Source organism: Electrona antarctica, assembly GCF_951216825.1.
Source record: "Electrona antarctica genome assembly, chromosome: 8".
Classification (NCBI taxonomy): Eukaryota; Metazoa; Chordata; class Actinopteri; order Myctophiformes; family Myctophidae; genus Electrona; species Electrona antarctica.
This window is the reverse complement of record NC_136789.1, coordinates 38,926,603-38,944,687: the sequence shown is the minus strand read 5'-3', so window position 1 is coordinate 38,944,687 and position 18,085 is coordinate 38,926,603. Positions and strand designations below refer to the sequence as shown.

Sequence of the window (18,085 nt, the reverse complement as noted above, 5' to 3'; positions counted from 1 at the left end):
ATGGTGTGGTTAGTTTACCTTAAAAACCGTCTCGTCCCGACCTTTGGTTTTGGTTTGGGCTTTAGACTGCTATTCGTCTCAACTGCTCAATTAATTATAAGTATTTGTATCATGTATTAATTTATGCTAAGATGTGAAGTAGGCCCGCCTAGGCTAATTCAGGCACACTCTGGACTGGTACAGTAGGTGGCGGTATGTAGCTAACAGCAATGGTTGCAACTCACCATAAGTAAGAGAAGAAGACACTTCCTAAACTCCCTTGCAAATTCAACAGCAACTACATAGACACTTTCTTATACATATCTATGAGCAACTATGGCAACAACAACACCACCACAATGCAGTCCTCATTAAACAACACATTAGAGCAGAAGCCTATTAAATTCCAGTTGGAACAAGATGGAGACTTTTTCATGGTGGGATCAGAGGTATGTAGCAAATAGTGAACTTGTTTCTAATGTTTGGTGTTTCAATGTAACATTTTACACCTAATTGATGTTAAAACTGCTAATGTTAGCAATGCCACCGTCATCTCAAAACTCACTTTTTACTGGTAAGCATTTTAAGCATTTCTATCATGGCCTTTTGATTGCTTAGGCTACTGCTTTTGATCATTTTAAATGACATTTGTGTTTATTTATAGTTTGCCATTGTGAAGTACTTTGTTCAGTTCAGAAGCGTTATAAATATCAATATCAATAAAGTATAATAAAATGTATGAGAGAGAGAGAGAGAGAGAGAGAGAGAGAGAGAGAAGGGCAGTGACAAGCAGAAAATGGTCCTGCTGGGCATGCTGGCTGGGAATTGAACCAAGGACTCGGATGCCAGAGCCCATATGTGGTACATGCTCTAACCACTCTGCTATCAGTCAAGTCAAGTCAATTTTATTTATAAAGCACATTTAAAAACAGCCAATGGCCGACCAAAGTGCTGTATACCAAGAGTGAAAACTAAATATCTACACATTGCACAATATAAACTCATTGCGCAACAATATCACATAGCCTACACAATACATCAGTGTTCAAAAACATCAAAAAGCACAAAAAGAAAAGGCAACAAATAAAGGCATCAAATACAATAAAATATAGGTATCATGTACAAGTTACAACATTAAACAGTGTGTCCACCCAATTCACCGGGTAGGGTTTAAAATGCCAGGGAGAATGTGTGTTTTTAGTCTGCTTTTAAAAGTGTCCAATGAGGGTGCAGACCTAATAATTAAGGGTAGGTTGTTCCATAGATTTGGAGCTAAAAGTCACCTTTTGACTTTTAGCTTGGTACGTGGAACCTTGAGGAGCCCCTCATCTGTTGACCTAAGTGGCCTAAGGTCCGTGTTGTCAAAGTTACTCTTAAACAGTAATTTACTATTACTTATTACTTTAAAAAAAAAACGTAATATAGTTACATATACTTATTACTCCCTGCCAAAAGTAACTAGTTACTTATTACTTTACTTATTACTTTTCTTTTCCTCTTTCTTAGTTTGTTTACTGCTCTTGCAGTTGGGGTGCATACTTAGTTTAGACTATAGTCATTGGTTAGACATGGGTTAAGGTTAGGTTTAGGTGTGCTGCCCCGTGGGAGGTTAGAACTAAAAAACATTGCATGGATGCACCTGGGATGTATCCTCAGTGATGTATCCTGAGGTCAACGGGGTTTCGGGTCTCTCAACATCATACCCCTCACTCAGGCGACCCAGCCGGGAGTGATCAAGTCCTGACTTACGTCCCAGTAGCTACCCTCAATCAGTCCCACTAGGGAAAAACCAGGGGCACACAATCCGTTGGAACTACTCCAGAACTACTCTGCCAGGGCTGGGAGGTACACTTCTGGCGCATGGAGGGACTAGGCTCTGTGGGTTGTCTCCTGTCCGGGCCCCTCCTACGTCTCACCAGGTCCACTCCTGCTCTCACCAGGAGTAGAGCGAGGACCTGTGCGTTGCACCAGAGTCCCAGCACCAGACAGTTCATTCAGGAGTGGTGGGCAATGGTTCCGCAGGGTCATGGTGCTGCGGTTCCGCTTGCTGCTTGCATGGCCCTCCCAAAGGCCTCACCGAGGGCTGTTGGGCTTCCTCCTCACGGAGGACACAGGCTGGGGCGCTAACCCATACTGCTCACCCGGGTGCCGTCTACATTCCGGCTGTCGCCCGTCTCTCCGGTGGTCACCAGACTATACCTGGTTGTCACATAGTCTATTCTTATGAGTCACTATAAATAGAAGAACTATAACTAAAAAACATCGCATGGATGCACCTGGGACGTATCCTCAGTGATGTATCCTGAGGTCAACGGGGTTTCGGGTCTCTCAACATCATACCCCTCACTCAGGCGACCCAGCCGGGAGTGATCAAGTCCCGACTTACGTCCCAGTAGCTACCCTCAATCAGTCCCACTAGGGAAAAACCAGGGGCACACACGTCTCACCAGGTTAGGTTTAGGGTGAGGGTTTGAGATAGGCCCCTTGCATTTTGGTTGAAAGAAGGCTCCTTTGACAACAGCATTGATTGATTTGCTTGTCAAATTTGAGGGCTAGAGTCCAGGATTAAGCCTAAGTTTTACACGTGGGGTCATCCTGCATTGTCCTTATCAGGTGTGCTGTGAACATCACAATAAGCCAGATTCCAATACCCCAAATCTCGGCCACTCGCTCACTCACACCCGGGTCACTCCAGCATGGTGGTGTTACGGTGAAATTGGTGACCTGCTGAAATATGTGACAATCGTGTAGACAATTACATAACGTCAGTGTCCGAATGTAAATCATTGCAGTTTGTTTATTAGCAGAGTTCAACTTTGTGGTATTTAGGCCACGTATAAAGACTTCCATGCAAGTTGGGTTAAGTCCACAAGATTGTCACATATTTCTGTGCAGGTTACCATTTTCACCATAACACCACCATGTTGGAGTGATCGAGTGCGAGTGAGCGAGTGGCCGAGATTTGGGTATTGGAATTTGGCTAATGCAGCGAAGCCATATAAGGTTGACTGTGTCTCCTCCAGGTGGGAAAGTACCTGCGTATGTTCAGAGGGTCTCTGTACCAGCACTACCCGCTATTATGGAGGAGGATGGCCTCAGTCCAGGAGAGGAAGAGGTTGAAGAAGACCACTGTTGGTTCATCAATTGGTGAGTTATGGAGCTTTGTTTTGATTAATAGATACAATTCATATATTTGACAATGCAGATAATAAAATATAGCCTATTGGTCAACATTTAATAACAGAAAAATATAATTCATTACATAAATCTATATACATCAGTTATGTTAGGTTGTTTTATGTATCCGTTATGTTTATAATATCACCAGTCAAACAAATTGCCTTAAAAGGATATTTCACTTTCAAAAACATTTGGTCATTTCATCATCTACTCAGGCTTATGTGAACACCCCAGACAGTCGCGTGCGTGCGTGTGTGCGTGCGTGCGTGCGTGCGTGCGTGCGTGCGTGCGTGTGCGTGCACGCCTTGCGTCGGCCGGACCCACATAGACTCCATATTTGCGCATGCCTGACAAATAACTCCATACATGGGCATAACAGGGACACAGACATAACTGGGTGGGTCATACATTTCCAACTTGTTAGGGACCAAGAAGTCACGCAGTGACTTTGGTCACTTATTGTTTGTGTGTTTATTTTTCTTCTCCTTCTCCTTCTGCCAAAAATAGCTGTTCTGACTGAATGGTGCAGTCGGTTTTCGCGAAACGCGGTAATCTGGTAGAGGGCCATGCCAAACGGTGAATATGCGATGGCGCTATAGCGCTCAATTGAAAATGCTAACTTTGAACGTGCATAGCTCATGAACCGTTTGACCACTGACCTTTAGATCACCCGCCATTTTGAATTATATGATCAGTACTTCTTCTCCTTCTCCTTCCGCCAAAAATAGCTGTTCTGACTGAACCGTGCAGTCGGTTTTCGCAAAACTTGTCAACATGATAGAGGACCATGCCAAACGGTGACTATGCGAAGCCCATCATGATTGGCCAAATGGTGGCGCTATAGCACTCAATTGATGCGAAACTTGCAAACTTGCAAACATTGAACGTGCATATCTCATGAACCGTTTGACCGTTGGCAATGACACTTTGATACACATATGTGTCTCCTCGTGCCGAACAACTTCCGTGTTCTGACTTTTGACCTCTGACCTTTAGATCACCAGCCATTTTGAATTATATGAAAAACAGTTAAAGTGTATCTGCTCCCAGGATCTTTGATCAAAATGCACGAAAACTTGTAGACGTGAACTTTGGACCTATACGGACAAATAATAGTAGCACATTTTTGTTAAGTGAAAAAATGAAGTTTTTATGAGCCAATGAAAATTGCGGTTTTGTGAAACGGTTTAGTGAAACTATATGAATACTGAATGATGTTACTGTTTAGAATGAGTCAACTGACTGTGTCTGCATAGCTCAGTTGGTAGAGCTCTCGCCGTTGGACCACAAGGTTGTGTGTTCAAATCCGGGTAAAGACAACTCAGTGTATGCATTGTGTGCTGCAAGAGTTGTGATGACTCAACTATAGAAATATTGAAGTAGATTACATTTGACATATTGTTGAACACCCTGTGGGCTATATCAGTGAGATCAATAACTTTAAAGACTGGTGTGATAATAGCCACCTTATGTTAAACCCCACAAAAACTAAAGCGATGATCTTCAATCCAAATCCATGGTTATGAACGATTGTCTAGGCAGGCAGGCAGGCAGGCAGGCAGGCAGGCAGGCAGGCTCACTTTAACTGTGCATGAAAACACACTGTAGTAATGGATAAAGACATGCCCAAAATGAGGACACACCTTCTTGTTACCAAATCACTGAATAGTTTTACTGTTTACAATATAGTCACTGATTGTCTCTGTGTAGGTCAGTCAGTAGAGCTCCCTTCTTCGGTCCACAAGGTTGCGAGTTCAAATCCCGGTACCGACAACTCAGCTCGTCAGTCTCATTTGTGCATGTTGTTCTTATTGCGCATTGTTCTTCTTCTATCTTGGCCCGCTTTATCGCTGCTTGCAGCTATATTTAGGGACCAAGAAGTCACGCAGTGACTTTGGTCACTTATTGTTTTTGTGTTTATTTTTCTTCTCCTTCTTCTTCTTCTTCTTCTTCTTCTTCCGCCAAAAATAGCTGTTCTGACTGAATGGTGCAGTCGGTTTTCGCGAAACGCGGTAATCTGGTAGAGGGCCATGCCAAACGGTGAATATGCGAAGCCCAAGACGATTGGCCAAATGGTGGCGCTATAGCGCTCAATTGAAAATGCTAACTTTGAACGTGCATAGCTCATGAACCGTTTGACCGTTGGCAATGACACTTTGATACACATATGTGTCTCCTCATGCCGAACAACTTTCGTGTTCTGACTTTTGACCTGTGACCTTTAGATCACCCGCCATTTTGAATTATATGAAAAACAGTTCAAATGTAACTCCTCCCAGAATCTTTGCTCAAAATGCACGAAAACTTCTACACGTGAACTTTGGACCTATACGGACAAATAATCGTAGCACATTTTTTCTAAGTGAAAAAATGAAGTTTTTATGAACCAATGAAAATTGCTGTTTTGTGAAAAGTATTCTTCTGCCTCTAATACACACATATGCTTATGTCACTTTACTATGCGAAGCCCATCACGATTGGCCAAATGGTGGCGCTATAGCACTCAATTGATGCAAAACTTGCAAACTTGCAAACTTTGAACGTGCATATCTCATGAACCGTTTGACCGTTGGCAATGACACTTTGATACACATATGTGTCTCCTCGTGCCGAACAACTTTCGTGTTCTGACTTTTGACCTCTGACCTTTAGATCACCCGCCATTTTGAATTATATGAAAAACAGTTCAAATGTAACTCCTCCCAGAATCTTTGCTCAAAATGCACGAAAACTTCTACACGTGAACTTTGGACCTATAGGGACAAATAATCGTAGCACATTTTTGTTAAGTGAAAAAATGAAGTTTTTATGAGCCAATGAAAATTGCGCACGCACACACACACACACACACACACACACACACACACACACTAAAGTTTGAGTACTTATGCTGAACTAACACTGAATGATTTTCCTGTTAACAATGGAGTAACTGATTGTCTCCGTGTAGCTCAGTCAGTCGAGCTCTTGCCCTTGGACCGCAAGGTTGTGTGTTCAAATCCAGCTACTGGCAACTCAGCTTGTCAGTCTTATTTGTACATATTGTTGAACGCCCTGTGGGCTATATCAGTGAGATCAATAACTTTAAAGACTGGTGTGATAATAGCCACCTTATGTTAAACACCACAAAAACTAAAGAGATGATCTTCAATCCAAATCCATGGTTATGAACGATTGTCTGCCTAACACACACGCATGCAGCCACGCACGCACGCACGCACGCACGCACGCACGCACGCACGCGCAGCCACGCATGCCGCGCACGCGCACACACACACGCATGCAGCCACGCATGCCACACACACACACACACACACACACACACACACACACACACACACACACACACACACACACACACACACACACACACACACACACTTTAACTGTGCGTGAAAACACACTGTAGTAATGGAAAGACATGCCCAAAATGAGGACACACCTTCTTGTTACCAAATCACTGAATGGTTTTACAGTTTACAATGTAGTCATTGATTGTCTCTGTGTAGCTCAGTCAGTATAGCTCCCGCCTTCGGTCCACAAGGTTGTGAGTTCAAATCCCGGCACCGACAACTCAGCTCGTCAGTCTCATTTGTGCATGTTGTTCTAATTGCGCATTGTTCTTCTTCTATCTTGGTGCTGCTTGCAGCTATATTTTATTATTATTATTTCCACACAACATCTCTAAGGTAGATTGACGATGTAGCTCATTGTTGTAAATTAGTGGTATTCCCTTCAATGGGAACTTAAGATATTCAGAAAGTGGGCTTCAAATCCAGCTGATATTCCTTGCCACTTGTGTAAATACACCATATTTGGGCATAGCTACGGTGGAAACTCCTTATATGGACATGCCAGGGCATAGTGACATCAGAGGGATGACATAATCATCTTACCAGACGGCAGTCACACGTAGGCCAGCTAACCTATATAAGTGCTGACCCACACAGTAGGACTGCATTCCTTCCAAGTCATTCATTCAAGGAATTCAGGACAGGATTATTTTACAGGGAGAAACCAATAAACTACTGTGTGAAATGCTTCGTTGGACGGTGCACCTAAAAGGGCTTCCAGAGACACCGTATGATGCTGCTGTAGCAGTGGACCACAAAGTGTACTGCTTTAGAGGAGACTTTATCGAGTCAGAGCGTCGGACTGAAGTGCATGTCTTCAACACAGTGTCTTTATGCTGGATCAAGTTGCCCCCAGAGAGACCTGGAAGAGGACAACGCCCCCTTGAGGTTCACCCCATGAAAACCAGCCGCACAGCTGTGCTGATCGACCCTTCCATCTACATCTGGGGGGGAGTTACTTACATAACTAAGTACAGCAAGGTGCTTCATGCATTTGATGTCGACGACCACACAATGCTCACACCCAAGGTTTCTGGGACTGTTCCTGAGGGGAGGTGTGGCCACTCAGCCTGTGGCTTTGGGAAGGTCATGTTTATCTATGGAGGATGGCCTGATAGAGACACTAATGACATCTACAAGTTGGACACCACCACAATGGTCTGGACTTTAATTAATACCAGAGGAACTCCTCAACCCGTTTCAACATGTCACTCTGCCACCATCATCGGGACAACAGTGTTTGTATTTGGGGACTGGGGGAACGGGGTCAACTACAACACCATCAGAGTGTTTGACACAGAGACCAACCTTTGGCTGAACAGTCCTTCTGCACAGCCTCTTCCAGAAGGACGCTACGTTCATTCAGCCTTTTCCTACAATGGAGAGCTGTACATATTTTGTGGCAGGTATGATAACCAGGACTCCGATGATATGTGGAAATTCAGTCCAGTGTTTTTCACCTGGAAGAAGGTTGAGTCCAAAGGGAATTTTCCATGTTTAAGAACTTATTACAAAATATGGAATCACATGGTATGCTGTTGCATGGTGGGAGATCGTATCATCCTCTTTGGAGGACAAAGATCATACAACACAGTCAATGATGACCTGTATGTCCTAGACTTGAGTCCTAGTCTGAAGACCTTATGCAAGCTGGCAGTTATTCAGTACGGTCTGGATCAGTCTGAACTCCCACACAACATCAGGTGGGAACTGGCAGCCATGACAACCAACAGCCAATAAACAAGAGGATACAAATAAAAGTAAAAAAAGAGGCTACTAAAAAAGTAAAAAAAGCAGCAATCAACAAGTTGTGTCCACAGATTGTGAGACACATGGACGAAGAGAGCCCTGTGGTTTCTACAGACACATTTTGAAGACACTTAATTTTTTTGCCAAATTCAAATTCCTCTTTGAGGGGCCGCCCTAGTAGCGGTTAGAGCATACGCCTTTCATGCGGAAGGTTGTGGGTTCGAACCCCGCCTGGGGTCGACGTCAGCAAGGGCATGCGGTCGCAACAGGTTCCGAGGCACCCGTTACAGCAGGGGTCGGCAACCTTAGGCATTAGGTGGTATCGGCTGGCCAGATTCTGGGAGAATCTTTTTTTTTCTTCTCAGTATTAAATTAATTGCAAGTCCCCTTGCATGTGCATGTTGTAAAATAAATTATACCTTCTGCAGTATTCATGCTGAGTTTTATACCTAGGTGCTGTTCACCTATATGCGACGCATTGTGAGCTTGTAGATCGGCTGTTTTCAACATCATATTCGCAGGACAACGGTGTGTGACTGCATGTGCGACTGCACACATGTTGTTGTGGCTCCGTGTGAGAGAACATTGCAAAAATGGCTAAAGAGGCCAAATTAGATTCCCAAGCATTCCAGCCCACATGGAGAGATGAATATGGATTCGTTCTGCAGCAAGATTGCGCTGTCTGCGTTTTATGTCTTGAGAATGTTGTGTGTGTTTGAAACGAGACACGAAAAATCTTTCAAAGACACGGCAGACATGACAGAGGCAATAAAAAGGGCTTTGTCCGCTTACGACAAGCAAACCAACACACTGAAAGCTTTCACCACTGCTAAACACCATGGCACTGAAGCAAGTTATCAAACTGCCCATTGCATCGCAAAACGTGGTAAGCCATTCACCGACGGCGAATACATCAAATAGGCGTTCCAGTTAAGTGCAGATGCTTTGTTTGATGGCTTGCCAAATAAAGAGACAATCAAGTCCAGAATAAAATAAATTCCCACGTCAGCCAGAACTGTCCAGTGACACATAGAAGAAATGGCAGAAAATGTTAATTCACAGCAAATTGCTGTGTTGAAAGATGCCACTGTATTTAGTGTTGCACTTGAACACACACTTGCACTTGAACACACACACACACACACTAAAGTTTGAGTACTTATGCTGAACTAACACTGAATGATTTTCCTGTTAACAATGGAGTAACTGATTGTCTCCGTGTAGCTCAGTCAGTCGAGCTCTTGCCCTTGGACTGCAATGTTGTGTGTTCAAATCCAGCTACTGACAACTCAGCTTGTCAGTCTTATTTGTACATATTGTTGAACGCCCTGTGGGCTATATCAGTGAGATCAATAACTTTAAAGACTGGTGTGATAATAGCCACCTTATGTTAAACACCACAAAAACTAAAGAGATGGCCCAGGCGGTGGCGTAACCGTCTGGGCACCCGACTGGTAATCCAGTCGCAGTGTGCCGCGGGTTCGACTCCCGAGCCCGACACGGCCTTTACTGCATGTCTTCCCCCATCTCTCTCCCGTTTCCTGTCAGCCTACTGTCTGTCCCTTCAAAAACCAATAAAAGGCGTAAGCCGCAAAAAAAATATCTTAAAAAAAAAAAAACTAAAGAGATGATCTTCAATCCAAATCCATGGTTATGAACGATTGTCTGCCTAACACACACACACGCATGCAGCCACGCACGCACGCACGCACGCACGCACGCACACACACACACACACACATGCAGCCACGCATGCCACGCACGCGCACACACACACACACACACACACTTCAACTGTGCGTGAAAACACACTGTAGTAATGGAAAGACATTCCCAAAATGAGGACACACCTTCTTGTTACCAAATCACTGAATGGTTTTACAGTTTACAATGTAGTCATTGATTGTCTCTGTGTAGCTCAGTCAGTATAGCTCCCGCCTTCGGTCCACAAGGTTGTGAGTTCAAATCCCGGCACCGACAACTCAGCTCGTCAGTCTCATTTGTGCATGTTGTTCTAATTGCGCATTGTTCTTCTTCTATCTTGGTCCCGCTTTATCGCTGCTTGCAGCTATATTTCAAATTGAGTTTGAAGTTAAAACGGGTTTGTATAGGAAGGTGGCAGGGCAGCTAAAATGAATATCAAATATCTAAATACTGAATCAGGCAACTTAGAAACTGTCTGGGGTGTTCACATAACCCTGAGTAGACGACAAAATGACCAAAACTTTTTTTTTATGTGAACTAGCCCTTTTAGCAAATCATACTACCACCATGTAAATATGTAGATATAGTGTTTTTAGTATTTTGTTTTTCTTGTTTCATGTCCGTTCCCCCCTTGCACCAACCCCCCTTCTTCTTCCATGTCTTTATTCTATGGAAAATAACGATACGATGGGAACAATGCACAAAAAAAGAATTTCACCCACTTCTTTACTCCTGTAAACCTGTGATGTGACAATTAAGCTGATTCTGAGCTACATGGCCGCACTGTTCTGTAAATGAAAAGGGTTAAATAGCACAGCGAACAGTTTGAGGGCTGTTCTTCCATTCTCGTAAGGAAGCAGGAATGGTGTGGAAAGAGACGAGAGGTAAACATTTTGAAGGATGAAACAATTTGAAGCCGGCTTTATTTTGAGCTGTGAAAGGCTTCCATTTAAAATTTAAAATGATTTGTAGCCTGTTGCTGCTGTCCATGTGAACACACCGGGGTGCATACTTAGTTTAGACCAGGGGTTCTCAACCCGTGGGTCGCGACCCCTCTGGGGGTCGCAAAATTATTTTGGGGGGTCCTCAAATTATTAAAAAAAAAAAAATATATATATATATATATATATATATATTGCAACTGAATGGCTGGAAAATGGAAATGAAGAGTTTACATATAATACACATAGTACATACATAAACTTTCCATAATGATTATATCTGGTTTCAGTATTTATTTATGGTGTATTGTCTCTATTATTAAGGTTATTGTAGCGGTCAATTTATATTGGGGGTCGGGAGGGGGCGGGGCGGGGGTCCCGAGACAGTGCCAAAGTATCTCTGGGGGTCCCCGGCCAAAAACGTTGAGATCCCCTGGTTTAGACTAGTCATTGGTTAGACATAAGGTTGGTGAGGGGAGTGTTAAGACGACCGGATTACGGTTGGTTGAGGGGTGCGTTAAAACGACCGGATTGAGGTTGGTGAGGGGTGCGTTAACTTCCGTTAAGGGTTGGGAGAGCGTTAAGGTTAGGTTTAGGTGTGCTGCCCCGTGGGAGGTTAGGGTTAGGACTAATGACTGGGTCTAACCAATGACTAGTCTAAACTAAGTACTGGCATATACAGATCCATGGTCACCATAACAACAAATCTGAACTTGTATTGTTGTGAACAGAAATGTTACATTAACCCACAATGATTTTTTTTTCTGTCCTATTGCCAATCTACAGCTTCTAGAATTATGCTACTGAAGGCATCAGAATGTGAAGAGATCTTTGAGGGCAATGATAAGAAATACAAAGCCGTTTCCATCAGCACAGAACCTCCAGGGCACCTCAGGTAAGTTCTACCTCCTCTGTAGCTTCTCAAAGCCTGCAGTAGGGTTGGCTATTAGGCCCTACGTCCCCGGCCGGACGTAGGGCGTGGAAGGAACACGTTATTCCGACCAGTTCCTTTCCTTCTAGCTGTGAGGCGACAGCATTATACCGACTGTGCCACCGTGTCCCCATTTAATCCAGCTTTAAAAATAATTGTTTTACCGTATTTTCGCTTCCGACGCTGGACCCCATAGGACTCCCACGGCACACGAAAAGAGGAAATTTCCTACCTAGGTTCCATCCTGGAGGCAAATCTTTCCGGTGATAAAATGGCCACCAACGTAATCAAAAAAGTCAACCAAAGAACAAGATTCCTATACAGGATCTCCTCACTGGTCAACAAACACCTTGAAGACCCTAATAGGAGCCCTCATACAAGGTTTCTTCGACTATGCATGCACCTCTTAGTATCACAGCACCTCAAAGGCCCTTAAAACAAGGCTCCCAAAACAAACTGGTCAGGCTACTACTTGGCCTCACTCCCCGAACCCACCTCACCCCTGCTCACTTTGACAGGCTGGAATGGCTTAGGGTTGCCGACAGAGCACAGCATCTTGGAATGGGTCTGGTCCACAAGATTCGCTACACCACCAAGATACCCATGTATCTTGGTGGGCGTTCCAAAAATGTGGACCGCCCTACCAACAGTCATTAAGACATGCAAATCCCTTGACTCCTTCAAAACCGCTCTCAAAGGGCACCTATGGACGGCTGCAATTCGAAACTGGCCCCGTAAAATTTGAATCCCCACCCCCAACCTTTTTCCCCCCTTTTTACGTCCTCTTATGATGATTTCCTGTTTTTTGCTATATAGAAGTGTTAACAGTTTTTTATGGAGTTGTGCTAAAATGTACTGTAATTCTGCAAACTGTTAATAAATACTTAAATCAATCATAGAAACAGCCTATATCCCAATCCTCAGTGCATGCACGCGCATGACCCTGTCACCACAATGGAGGACAATCACTTCCGGGTTATTCAGCCGGTGACGCTTCTTCTTTTCTGCTTATGTCGTTCATTCTGTTGGCACTGGCCTCACGTTACCGCCTATGGTAACGGGAGGGAATCGGTTAACCAAAATATTACGTTACCAAAACGTTACGTTAATATCAACAATATATGATATCCCTGTCCTGACTTCTAACTTTTGTTGTTTGTAAGTAGCACCACTACTTCTTACTAGACTGTGACACAAGGCACGCAGGCTCCCACTGACCTGAGGAGAAAGGGGGGATGATTGTCCCAATCCCAATCCCCGGGCCCATTTTATTAGTGATTACCCGAACACCAAGACATGCGGGAGCCGCTCCGAACATACCCGGGAGTCACTTCTTGTGGATGGAACTGGAAACGGTTCCGGGTTGGTTCGGATCCCGGGTATTTTCGGATCTCAGGTTTACCCGAAGACCTCTACTATAAGGCCATGTCTGTTGTGGTAGAACAACACATTTCTAAGCACTGTCTCTGCCTGCGTCTTCTCATCTTACAGTATTTGTCATCTTATAACTTTTAACAAGTGCATCATTGAAAATAACAGAAATAGCGGTTACATTTAACTAAATATACCCTACTGTCCCTATTCTGCACATGTGGACATTTGGATTTTACAATCGTTTGTGTTTGTGTGAATGTGTGCTGGGGTGGGGTGTTCTCAGCTTTTGTCAGATGTCAGAAGGGGGGCTCCAATGATAAAAGGTTGAGAATTGCTTAACTTGAGGTCATGGCATAGAGTCCTGGGTGACCCCAGCTAACTAAGTATAGGTTATAAGAGTCTAAAGTGTGACTAAAAAGTAATTTTAAGTGTGACTGCTCCATTTCTTTCTTAGCTTTGACGATGATGACCCTCCAGTGAACCATGAGAAACTCTCCCAAACAGAAGTGCTGCTGCCCATTCATCTAGACATGGAGATAGATGGACACAAACACTTCTCATGGGAGATGAACGGTGAACACTCAATATCACTGATTCAACACGTTTCACAACAATCAATTCACGAGTGGGTGTTTCCAAAGCCTGATTTATACTGTAGTTGTGTGTTGTCAGTTTTGTGTGGCGAAAACATTTCTCGTTTTCAGTGTTGCTGGTCGCGGTTACAAAATGTACATTTCGGGCTGCTAACTTCTGGTTCTTCGGCCCGGGAGTTTATGGTCTTCAAAATACTATATCCGGCTTGGAAACCTTGGCAGGGACTGAAAACTGAAAACAATTTGTTTTAATGTAATAACCGCTAATTATTAACACCTGTAATAACATGGAGTTATTAACTGTTTGATTTGTCTAAGCAAGAGATAACATGTACAATAAGAAAGATAGAAACCCAGTGTTCACCATCATGTTATTCTTCTGCTCCTAGATGTCCTGCACGTGGTTGTGTATAAAGACGGCGTTTCTCCTGACCAGGAGAAGAACCCCAATCTGTCCCAGGAGGAACCAGAGCCTCCACATATTAAAGGGAACCAGGAGGAGTTACTTCAAAGACCAGAGGAGCCTGGTGGATCAGTGTTACTAGTAGGGAAAAGTATAGATGATAGTGATGCTGTCTCTTCATACTGTTCTGACGTCGAAGTTGAACTGGATTCTGACACTGAAGTCACTGATGACAGTGATGAGTGGGAGGAGACCAGCGCAGGTCAGTCAGCGTTAAACATACTGAAATAACACAAGACACACAGGGCCCTATCATGTGCCGCCGTGATGTGACGCTGGTCACATTATATAAACTTTATAAACTTTATTACAGGCTCATGGCCCACAGGGTAAAAACAATACATCACATATAAAAAGAATAAAGAAAAGAAAAAGGATACAATACATTACATTTACCCAGCCCCAGGTTATAATCTAAGAGAGGCACTCATGCCAGTGTCCTATAATCACAGATGTATACCTGACAGTAATTTGTCCAATGAATCCATTCAACGAGAGATCCAGTCTGCACATGAATTTGTAGGTCAGGTTCCTCAACAGAGCCATGGAGGTGGTGAGATCCAGTGTACAAAAGAGCTCGCTTGGTCTAGTGCTCCTGGGTTTCTTTAACAGAATCCTAAAACATTGAAGGCTACTTGCAGCTTGCGTAAGCTCTCCCTCTTATACTTCCCCCACAATGGAGCAGTATAGAGAGGGGTGCAGTAAGCTCTAAACAGGTTAACCTTTACATCAGTAGTACAGTGGTGAAATTTCCTAACCAACATGTTCCCTGGTACATAGAGCATTCTCCTCTGTCTAGACATATCCTCGTCATCCTCTAGGGTGTCTGTTATAATGTGCCCAAGATATTTTGTAGCCTACTATGATACGGAACACATTCCGTTTCGTCCCACTGACGAAGTTGTTAAATTATTAGCCAATAGGCCTATGGTTCATGGGGTAGATTTTATCAAATGAGGTGTGGTTTTGCGCGATCGCAGCACAATGCTATTTTCCCCACAGACTTGCGCTTCAAGTTTCTTTTTGTTTTTAATATAATTTTTATCCCACGATTTTGTAACCCATTTTTCACCCCTGTGTCAATCATCTAATGTGATCCTGGGCTCTACACACCCTCCGCCAACCTAGTTCCCATATATGGGGGACATGGGGAGAGCAACGGACTTGAACTCATGCTTCCTTCATGCCTGAGTGTCCAAGTTGCTCCTTTACACCTGACAGCGGGAGTTTCCCTGGTTGGACGTAGCACGTGGAAGGAACATGTTATTCCAAACAGTTTCCCCTCCATCAGGCGCCCCGGCTGGCCAGGGGGAGGCAGTTTAGAGACCAGGTTTTAAGCGCTTCAAGTTTTAAGCTTGTGTTTTTTCCTATCATGCATTGGTTTTGTCATTGGTAACACATCACGCCCTGTAGATAGTAAAATTGGCACGGCACAATGTTCAGCCTTTAAAATAGGCTGTAGACCGTTCATGTAAAAAAGTTGACACAAACACACAACTGATTTCACAACATAATCCATGTGATGATGGAATTATTACATTTAACAAAATTATTTCTTATATGTTGTAAACTTTTCTCCTTCCCAGGCAATACATCTTATTTATCTCCATCTGTGAGCCCTGTGACATCTAACAGTCCTGCTGCCAAGTCACAACAACCTTCCACTTCTCTCCTGGCTAACGTGAATCCATCGGCGGTGGTCCTTCACACACACCCTCTGAACATGGTCCAACAGGCTCTCCATCCAGCAGCACCCCTGCAGCAATGCAGCAGTGATGAGGAGAATGTTAACCATTCTGACACGTGGTTGGAACCAAAAGATGTCAGGGCCAACGACTCTGATTGGTCGTATTCAAAGTATCAGTCAAACGATAAGAGAAAGAAGCAGAAGAAAGGCAGAAGACTCAACAAAGATGTAACTTCAACGACACAAGCCAACACCAACGGTAACTAACCGAGGGCTGTAGTAATAAAATAAAATAAACACCCCCCTCACACATTAGAAGGTGTGTGTGTGTGTGTGTGTGTGTGTGTGTGTGTGTGTGTGTGTGTGTGTGTGTGTGTGTGTGTGTGTGTGTGTGTGTGTGTGTGTGTGTGTGTGTGTGTGTGTGTGTGTGTGTGTGTCAGGGTTGTTAAAATTTGCTGGAACATAATCGTGCGTAAATGACCCACATTATGAGATTATTTTAAACATGCAAGATTTAAAATAAATGATGCATCACACAGCGGAGCCATTGCTATGAATGAATGGTATTTCTGGCATGTATTTCTTGCCACATATCAGCAAGTCTCAGCTATCCAGCACACCACAGGTTGTTTTAATTCATTGCTCTGTCAAACATCCCCCCCCCCCCGCGATGTCAATTTGCCCAGTCAATCATTTAATCCACGCTACACGCCTGCTGTTTTGCCAGGTTAAAGATTGGATCTTTGAACCGCTCACATGATAATCTTGCCAGCTATTCGCTCCCGATCAGCCTTGGACGAAGAACAGGCCTGACTCAAAATCACCCTGATTATCCTGCAGTGTGAATCCTGGCTTTAGCCAATAGACTAGAAGCCAGGATTAAATTCTTCCCTTAAAATGACCTACTTTGACCTGGAAACGCATCATTATAATAATATTTTGTCCGTTCTTTTCATGTCATTATAATTAATCTGTTGCACAGATGATGGAGTGTTTACAAGTACTCCTCTCTCTCTCTCTCTCTCTCTCTCTCTCTCTCAGGAGTGAGGTCTCAGTCTTTCACTCACCTGAAGACATACATGTGTCGTCTCCACACTGGACCAAAATCTTTCCACTGTAAATACTGTGACAAGCGTTTCAGTCAGTCTAGTAATCTGAAGAGTCACCAACGCGTCCACACAGGAGAAAAGCCATTCCACTGTAAACTTTGTGATAAGAGATTTAGTGAGTTAACCAATCTGAAGGCACATCAACGTATCCACACTGGAGAAAGACCTTTTCATTGTAAACTTTGTGACAAGAGTTTCAATCAATCAATTAACCTGAAGAGACACCGCTATGTCCACACTGGAGAAAAACCATTTCATTGTAAACACTGTGATAAGCGTTTCATTCGGTCAGGTTCTCTGAAGAGTCACCAGGGTGTCCACACTGGAGAAAAACATTTCTATCATAATGAGAGTGTCACAATTTCCAATGAGTGAACCAATCTGAAGACACACCAACGTGGCCACAGCAGAGAATTTTTGTTTAATTATTGTGAGAAAAGAAAAGAGTTTCAGTTACTCAGGTTCCCTGAAATCACACCAGCGTATTCATACTGTAGAAAAACCTTTTTGTTGTAAACTTTGTGGCAAAAGTTTCAGGCAGTCAAATGGCCTGAGTAGACACCTGCATATCCACACTGGAGAAAAAAACATTCCTCTGTAAACACTGATTTTCAATGATACCAAACAACTCCTAGGAAACTATCAACATTGTGAGTATCGGTCGGTCGGTCAGAGTATCGGTCGGTCAGATAGCTTGAATGTTCATGACTGAAGAAAAACCTTTCCACGGTAAACAAAGTGACAGAGTGACCCGAATAGACACCAGTGTGGACATTGTGGAGAAGAATATGAAATAAAATGTCATTACAGCTGCCTACACATCCTCTGCTTCGTCTACTTTCTGAATATTTTAGAATGTATGCACCTGATCCTGATTGATTGAGAATTGTATTCACAGTTTGTAGAATGGGTACAGTTCAAACAATAGTACAGGTCAATACAAACTGCTACGAGGATAAAACCAGAAAAAGCACTATAAGACTTGTTTCATCAGGGTCCTCCGTTTTCAATTCATCAGAACA

The 18,085-nt window shown here is 43.5% G+C and overlaps 1 protein-coding gene across 1 annotated transcript; it reads left to right on the top strand.

Annotated features, from left to right (window-relative positions):
• Positions 1–244: 244 nt before the first annotated feature.
• LOC306927907 (uncharacterized protein) lies at positions 245–17,871 on the top strand. Its single transcript, XM_079507793.1, has 7 exons — positions 245–428; positions 3,003–3,126; positions 11,693–11,801; positions 13,666–13,784; positions 14,194–14,469; positions 15,854–16,213; positions 16,996–17,871. The coding sequence occupies exons 1-7, from the start codon at positions 306–308 to the stop codon at positions 17,436–17,438; spliced, it is 1,554 nt and encodes a 517-aa protein (XP_079363919.1). The 5' UTR covers positions 245–305; the 3' UTR covers positions 17,439–17,871.
• Positions 17,872–18,085: the final 214 nt, after the last annotated feature.